Source organism: Glycine max, chromosome 4 (genome assembly GCF_000004515.6).
Source record: "Glycine max cultivar Williams 82 chromosome 4, Glycine_max_v4.0, whole genome shotgun sequence".
Classification (NCBI taxonomy): Eukaryota; Viridiplantae; Streptophyta; class Magnoliopsida; order Fabales; family Fabaceae; genus Glycine; species Glycine max.
Genome location: NC_016091.4, coordinates 47928799 through 47938048, shown reverse-complemented (window position 1 = coordinate 47938048; position 9250 = coordinate 47928799). Strand labels below are relative to the sequence as shown.

The window sequence follows — 9250 nt, the reverse complement described above, 5'->3', positions numbered from 1 at the left end:
ATAAGTTAAGAAAATGTACCCAAAAAAATGGTAATTTCTGTTATTTTATGTATAAAAAGATGGTATCACTATATTTTTATTTTATTCTCTTCTAAATATAAAAAAATGAATTTGTTAGTTTAACCATTTTTAATGCAAAATATGAAATAAAAATAACAATTTTATATTTTTAATAAAATAAAAAGAAACGTTTTCAAAAAGTAAATGTGATATATTAATGTTTTGTTGTTTGGGGTCCATATTCGGCCCCTTTATTTCAGTGCTAATTATAAAATCAATCAATTCCATCATAATGAGAGAAATTAAAGAAATTAAATCATAATGTGTCGGCGTGTGTGCAATTAACATATTTTGATAGTATACCATGTGAGCAATTAATTTGAACTATCAAGTTCAACCAACATTTAAAGAAACTGAAGACGAGAGATCCATTACCGATGATGAGTCACATCATATATTCCAAAGCCATGAAACATAAGAATGTCTTAACATTGGTGGCTCCCTCAGCTAATCAAATATTTTATGCGGTGAATGTAAGAATCTGACATTAAATTGATCATTCATCCTTTTTCTTCTCCTAGGTGCATGTATCTTGATATGAGTTCTTTGCTACTTTGATATAGATTAAAATCTTAAGAATTTCCTCCATCAACCATCCACAAGGTAATTAAAACGAAATTCATGAAAAGAAAAAAAAACAATAATAATAATAATATCTACATTAGAATACTCAATTCTCAATCTAGTTAGCAATATAACATAGTTTTGACTGTATAATACAAATGATAGATAACTTGACGTAAAATTATGCTTCCCAATTTCCATATATATAAACGAAATTTCTCAGAAGTTAAGTCTGACTCAACATGGTGAAGATCACAAGCATACCTTTTGTCTCCCGCAACTTCAGACAGCAAACTCAGATACTTCAGTGGCACAGATTAACATGTCTAAGAAATGTTATGGTCACGAACCACAGTCATCACGTACGTGCAGAATTAATTCTACCAACAATACCAGTGATTCCCTCCTCCCACCCTTAATTTGCTATGTTTCACATACCAAATTGATCAAATATCATCAATGGAATATAAAACCAAGTTTCTTTTCCCCCTTTATTGTCCATTGCTTCATAAAATAATGAAGGGAAAATTAATTGGCATAAGTATATATCAAGTTGGCATTATGTCTACATCGGTTGTACTTGAGGCTGGGGAAGAAATGCAATAGTTAATCACAGGATCAAGGAGAAATTAATTTCCAATATGGTAGTAGCTAGCTTTAATTAGCTTGAAAAGGTGTACAAGAAATAAAAGTTTAACCAACCATATAGCCAGGGGAAGTTTTGGGAATATTAATCATATGAATTAAGATAATAATAATAATAATAAAAGCATACAGCCGGGGCATAACAACATTCAGTATCAATACTCTCCTTTTCTTTACTTTATTCCACCTTGATGCATCTTAAGAGAGAAATAAATGGAATAATTGTTTTTAGGCTGCAAATTTAGACAAAATAGGAGATATTATCACTTGAAATTGTGGTATAAGTGGTGGGATCCCTTTGTTGGATGTACATGGAAGGAGGGGAAGAAGTTAGAGGAAGAGGAAGAGGAAGAGAAGGAGGAGGAAGAGGTGGTGGTGGTGGTGGTGGCGGCGGTGGAGCAGCAATTGAAACAGCCCCAGATGAAGGGAGCATTGCAACATGAGAGGAGGGTATCATGTTAGCTTCCCTGAGTTTGTATTTAAGTATTTCACCTCTCACTGCATTAAGTTCAGCTTGTAAAGATTGAACTTGCTGTTGCAAAGCAGAAATTGCACCCATGCATCCATACACAGGATCTCTTAGCCTCACATTAGCCTCATATACTAGACTATTTGCTGCATCAGCTCTTTGACACTCTGGTACTTCCTACAACATATGATTGAAATCTATAATAAGTGGAATACACATGTATATGATATGATTAATTAGATAACTAGCTAGCCAGTGTTATTTATGTGTACAGTGTGTGTGTGTGTATTTACCATGAGCATCTTTGAGACGTTGCTGGCACCAAAAACTTTGTGGACAGAAGCAAATTTTTGGGGCTCATGGGGAGAGAAATATGGAGAAAAGGGACATTCTTGGGCACATCTTCTTCTCAACAACTTACATGCCGCACAAGGGGTGATAGTATTTAGGGTTCCTGGAGGGCCTAACATGTGTCTTCTTCCCATTTGAGATGAAACATCTCCTTCCCTCTTGATCTTCTTCCCTATCTCATCAAATCTCTCCCTATAGTAAGCATGAAGAAACTTAGCAGGCCTCATTCACAAATAACAAATTAATTATCAAATACCATTTTTTTCTATCAAGGGATATGATATGACACGCTTAATTTGAACTTTGATCAACATAAGAATTTAGAAAATTGAGGAGTAAAAACATTATATTGTCTTAGAGCATCCTCTATGTTATTTGAAAAATAATATTTGACATAATTGAAGAAGTTTCAACCTAGCCGGCTGGGAAGGAATATATATAAAACATGTTGAGCACTGTATATATGAAGGTATCCTAGAGTTCTGAGATGGAGTGTGTGTTACCTTTCTCTGGACATTCAGGCATGCCCTCTGATTATGAAGTAGGAGTCACTTAGGGAGAGAATAGAGAGAGGTGCTAGCTAGAGAGTCCAGAAGTGAAGAAGAAAAGAAAATAAGGGTAGAAAATGAGTGTGCTTAAAAGGCAAGGTATACACAAGGACAAATAGTCCAGCTATATTTGATTTGAAATTAAAAAGAAAAAAAAAACAAGGGGTTATTTTATATTGAGAGAGAAATAGAAAGCTAGTCGAGTGAAAGAGTGATATATATATATATAAAAGCTTGTTGTTTTGGTTTGTTGCTAATGTTTAAACCTCTCTGGTTTATGTACGAGGATTTCAGGAATTATAGAATACTATTAGGAAAGCTGAATAGCTTATTAATTCTTCTCAGGAAAAAAATAAAATAAAATAGTTCATGGAGAGGAAAAGATTGAGAAGAATATTTTATGTTGTATAAATGCCAGCTCAATGACTGCTTACTCACGTGTGAGTTCTTAAATGTGTTTGACTTTCTTAATCAACTTTCTGATTCAATTGCCGCCATGCATGTGGTTCTTGCTTCTTACTGAGGGCAGGTCTACCGAAGTGGCAGTCTTTTTATGCTCGCATATATATAATATTATCAATAATTTGAGTATGTTTGTGTTAATATCATCTTATTGACTGGGGCATAAACAACTTCATTTATAGATTTTTATTCAAGTGATTAGCCATTAAACAAACATTATTATTATACAGTACATCCGATCACCGTGTAGAAACCGCAAGCTGACCCTTAACATGACAGTGCAGACTCTATCACTCACCCCATTATAGTAGTCCTCAACAACTACACCTCTTCATATATATTCTTATTAATGAGGATTTATACTATATAAAATATATAAATTTCTACTGATCTTTTGTTTATTAATTTTATAGCTAGTTGTAAGTCGAAAAAGTTCAAGTTCCGTCTTTAATTTGCGGTGCTTATTAAGTTGGGAAAATGTTTGACAAAAAAAGTTCCTTCTTTAATATAGCTAGCCCTCACTCACACCACATTCAGTATGAAGAAATTAATTAAGGGCAAACTTTAAAGGAAACATATAGAGCAACCGTCATCAGTTATAAACACACTTATTCATTCTTTAATTTCATGATATCATGAAATTGCTTCCAAACTTTTAAGCCTGCTGAAAACGATTCCTCCTTAATTAATACAATGTCACTGCAATAAGGAAAAAGATTGGACACCTTTCAAGATAAGTTGATATTCTTCAGAGGAAAATGACTTTTGTCAATTATCTGTGATCGATAATTTGATTGATAGAGGTTATGATGATACGGGACATTTCACCCAAGCTCTCATATGGGGAAAATCATTTTCGCATTTAAGAATATAACACAGTTGCTTGATTTCAACAACTATAATTTCGCATTTTAATTGCTTGTGGATGACTAAGACAGTTAACTGCTTAACTATATTTGTCCTTCACCCAGATGACATGTATACATTTTCCCTTGAACCACACCTTAACTTAATACAAAGAAACCAAAAACTCACCTTTTAATAGCATACATATGATGTTAAAGTCTAGAATCATTTAACTTGACATAATCATGTGAGATAGAAGAGCAACTTATTAGTCCCCTAGAAGTGATTAATATTGTACTTTATCATAGAAAGGAACCTAAGTTAGATTACGCAGAGATTAATTAGTACAAATCAAGTTGGCACTGATCAATGACTGTCAGTCAACATATATAAATCTTTATAATTTGTTTGAATGAGACCATTTTATTAGCTAGGATTACCAATAAGGCAAATGAGTCTATTCTTTTTTTTTGAGGGGGTGCTAGCTTGGATTTTGAGAAGTGTTCTATCAAAGTGGGTGGTGAAAGAGAGGAGTGTATTTGGGAGGGGTGGTATATATTAAATTACGTAAAAGGGAATGCTTAGAGTCTAAGGGAGTGGCACCATCCATTCTTGTTTGACCCGTATTTTGAGGCTTACAATTCGCCCCGCTGTCTTCTCTCCCCACCGCCAACCTAACTTCACAATACTAAAAAACTTAATCCTCATTCTGTATATATGACTGCACCAAAACCCAGAACCCCACTATTTCTACACCATTCAGGTTGGCCAACTCGTGCATTGGTTCGACTACTCACACAGATTCTCTCCACTTAATGCTACTTAAAAATAAAAATGGATCATTTTCTTTGTCTAATATTTTAATAAGCACCAAAAGCCAACCTAGAAAATTCGTTTTAAAATTCAAAACTTAAAAAAGGGTCAATAACACATATATGAAAGTCTTGTCAAAGGAATACTGGCCATGACCCTGAACGTGTTATTTCTAGGGTCACTATCAAGACCTTGAGTCTGAGGACATTCTACTATTGCCTTCTTTCTCTCCCTCTCTCTTTTTGCCTGAGTAGACGATTCAGGGTTGGCATTCGAATTTCTGCTCGCCTCAAGTTTTCTTGGATATTTTCCCCCTAAGTTTGAAGAAAATCAGTGTGTAACTTGAATACACGCAGTTAAGGATAATATAAGTTAATGTTTTTCGTTTATGAACTTTTTCAAGTTTTTATTTTTAATTCTTAAACAAAATTGGTTAATCTTAATCTTTCATATTTTGGTCCATCATTTTTTAGTATGTGTTATTTAATGTAATTCTTAAGTAATGATGTGATACTCATTTTAATATTATTTTATTACGTTTTGTGATAAATATTTTCTTTGCATACGGCTAAAAATAGTTAGAATTACTTTTTTTAATGTAAATAAATTTGTAGGTTTAATTTTTATTCTCCGTGACTATTAATATTATTAGAAATTAAATTTAAATTTCTATTATATCAAGTTGAAAATTGTAGAAGAAGAAGAAAATGATAGAGTAGGTCAATATATGAGTATTTAAAATATGGTTAATATTTCATCTTGTGCTCCTTCCATTCAAGTTCAGAGAAATCAACAATTGATTGTGTTGTACAAGTTCTCGTGATACTCTTACTAATTGACTACTTGCACAATTTGATATATTTATCTAAGACGTGACAACTCTACAGTGCAAGTACTAGGAAAGAAAGATAAGTAGAATGTTTTATCAAATGTTATGCAACTAGCTTTGTGAAAGACATTAAATACACCAATGTTCCAAAATACGAAGAACAAAACTTAAAAGATATATATAACAGACTATAACAAACATATTCCAACTATGAATGGCTCAGAAGAAATAGTATAAAAACAAATTACACACTGAAGTAGTAATTCAGAGCTTTAAATACATTAAATTCTTTATGAATATTATTTGTAACTTAGTTAACATTCTCTCAGCATATAGATTATTAGAAGTTTTTATATATAACGTAGTATGATAGTCTTGTGATTTTTCTTATAAGCATTTCTTAGTGATTTCCTTAAAGTCTAAAGAGACTTGGTGATTAAAGAAATAATACTTTTTATTTCCTAAAGAGACAAGGACTGAAGGATACTTGTCTGTAAGGCTCAAAAAGATTGAATAAATAATACTTATAGCAATTTCAAATTCTATTTAGTGGAAATCCTAGTGGATTGTTAAGAACTGGATGTAATCTTTGGATGACAAGAATCATTATAAAAATATATGTGTGTTTTTTCATTATTTCATAACTTGTTTATTACTTATTAACTAAGGGAGAAACTGACATTGTTATGTATTGTCTTTTATTTCTCAAATTAAAAGGTTTTTTTAAGAAAAATGTTTTTAAGCTAAGATGAAGCATTAATCTATTTGATAAAAAAATATGTTTTAAGTGTTGAAAATTTACCGTAATTAATTGTGGTCATCCTTAGTCCACGTTAATTGTAATCATTATCGTAGGCAAAAAAAGATGTGTTGAAGTCTTATATTGTGACCAGTAGTCGTGGACAAAAAGGAACACATTGAAGTCTCATGTTGACTAGAGATAATGTTAAAATAAAGTATACAAATGAAAATAATTCTCATCTTACAAGTTGATTTTTTAAGTTGAATTACACTCAAACCTACATTGTAAAATAATATCAAAATATATCCTATCCATGAGTGAATCACATAATTCACCTTAGTGGTGAGAGGTAGTTATAGACAAAACGAGGTGAATTGAAGTCTTACATTGTAAAAGGGATGTATTAAATCTCACATTAATTAAAGATAGTGACAATATAAAATATGTAAGTGAAGAACAATATAACCTTCACCTTACAAGTTGATTTTGTAAGATTGAATTAAACATAAATCCGGATTGTGACATTAAGAAAATATTTGAAAAAAAAATACAATTCAACCCCACTTATATTTTCAGATAATTTACACATTTTTTTTAACTTCAAGTCCATGCCTTAATGCACTACATAGGTTGGAATGGCGTGTCTAAATTAAAGTTCTTTTGAAACAAAGTTCCCAACTACTCCCCACTTATAGTTTAGCATATGCTTTGGCATTGAAGGTAAAAACCCTTGAACTTAGGAAAAGAGTCCTCATTACTTTCAACCCTATTCTTTAAATCCCCGATGTTGTACTCATTGTCAGATAGGCTCATATCTCTAAAATGAGGCTACAAAATGATTATCAATAAAGAAGAATATGATTAAAATGATAACCATCAAAATAAAGAGAAAGGATAAAACAACAGTAAACTACTTTTCTTACCTTTATATTTAATTAAAACCATAAAAATATGTACTTAAACATATTTTTATCTTCGATAAATTTTTTAGTTTTGTTTTTACACATAAATTTTTTTTAAAAAATCCTAATAAAAAATTATTTTTGATCTCTAAAGCCCTATCAAATCACTATATTTCACTTTCAAAAGCATTATCTAAACAAATTTCGGGACTAAAAACAAAATAAAAAATTTAATAGCACACAAAAAGTTAAAAAAATATTATTATGAATAAAAAATAATAAAAATTTATCGGACCAAAAATATACATCATCAAGTGGACCAAAAAGCTAAATCTTCTTGGCAGCATGGCATACCAGAACCGGCAGAGGCAGAGGCTTCGGGCCTTCTACAAGCTCTAAATTGGTTAAAGGATTCCACTCTCAGCAACATAGTGTTTGAAATTGATTGCAAAATAGTAGCTGATGGTTTCCAACATTCAGCTTATGGCCATTCCGATTTACAAGTTCTTTTGAATAAATGTAATCATTCACTTTCTCTTTTCCCAAACTTAGTTGAGTTTGATTAAGAGACAAGTCAATTTTATCACCCATACATTAGCTAGGAAGTCAATTTTATATACTAACTCTCATATCTTTTATCATATTTCTTATTATATTTCTGCTCTTATTTTGAATGAAATGTTATAAGTTTCTTTCTCTGAAAAAAGAAGTGGAATGTATGACCATGCATGACGCGAGTTTCATATTAGTCATTATACAACTTGAAGTCTGGAAGCTAGATAAATAGCGGATTGGTTACTCTAAGCATGTTTAATTTTGATATGACTATAATATCAAAACGAAATGGGCCTTGGTGCTTTTTGGCCCAAACAAAACATCTTGGACGAAATAGAAATGAAGATTATACTATTTGATTCCAGTAGTTTTCTTTTTTGTTATCTTTTAATCATTTGTGGTCAATAATGCAAAGAGATATAATATGTATGTACATACAGTTTTATTTTTTATTTTCAAAATTATGTGTTGGAAGTACAACTTAACTAATAAAATATGGTTTTAATCATGTGTGACTTGCACAGTTTGTAAGTTTAGCAGCCTGATTTCTTCAATTAGAAGTATACAATATAGAAAATAGAATAAATACGGCTCCTCTTGTATAATTTACCCTCTTCATGACCTATGCTCTATCAAATCCCCTAAAAAAAAATGGACCTATGCTCTATGCCTCTATCCCTGACCTGAATGTAAGTCCCCAAAATAGACAGAACATACCAGAATAATACATTATACATGGACCAAATAGCTTACTACAAGACAATTTGTAATAGCTAGTTTAGCTAAAGCTATTGGACTTATTCTGTGAATTGTTTTTGACTAATTGGACCACTTTCATTGTTAGAAATTGTATCAGTGTGACGGTCTCACCACATGTGAGCCGCACCAGTAGTGTACTAGGCATCGTTGAATTGATCTAGCAAGGTAGAGAGGGAAGCCTGAAGGGACTAGACAATGATGCCAAGGACTTAGAGCATGTTTGTTTAGACATTTTCAACGGACTTTGTATCATTCTAAGGCACAAAATGCAAAAGTAACAATTTTATCACTTCTGCATTTTATTCATTGGAAAGAGTGAAAATTAGTTGCAACGTTTAAACAAACATACTCTTTACATATTTGTCTCCTAAACTAAACTAATCAGTTGAGGTTAAAGCCCAGTTCTAGGGATGTGATCTTGGTGGAGTTAAATTTGAGCCCAGCAATGTCAAGCCATTTAGATGGAGAAATTCTACTCTGAATTTAAATTTTATTCAAAAGATCATAAAGTCCATTTCTATATATAAATTCAGTTTCTAAACTCTTACGATTTAACTCAATTATATATTTTGTACACGATTCAATATATAGTCAATTGAATTAAGAATATCCCATTCAAATATCTGAATTGGACTGCCAGTTTTAAACAATGATAGTAAGAAAATTGAATTACGCGTGGTTGATTACAGTAAAAGAAATTATGAT

The 9250-nt window shown here is 31.6% G+C and overlaps 1 protein-coding gene across 1 annotated transcript; it reads right to left on the bottom strand.

The window, feature by feature from the left end:
* Positions 1–496: 496 nt before the first annotated feature.
* On the bottom strand, positions 497–2847 carry LBD19 (LBD domain-containing transcription factor). Its single transcript, XM_003522452.5, has 3 exons — positions 2593–2847; positions 2032–2281; positions 497–1915 (listed from the first exon to the last, which is right to left on the bottom strand). Exons 1-3 carry the CDS (start codon positions 2604–2606, stop codon positions 1511–1513), a joined length of 669 nt encoding a protein of 222 aa, XP_003522500.1. The 5' UTR covers positions 2607–2847; the 3' UTR covers positions 497–1510.
* Between the last annotated feature and the right edge of the window lie 6403 nt (positions 2848–9250).

Excerpts from the sequence above, each read along its gene's own strand:
- LBD19 (XM_003522452.5), bottom strand. Across the intron at positions 1,916-2,031 it reads ACGTCTCAAAGATGCTCATG|GAAGTACCAGAGTGTCAAAG; the intron begins GTAAATACACAC and ends CATATGTTGTAG.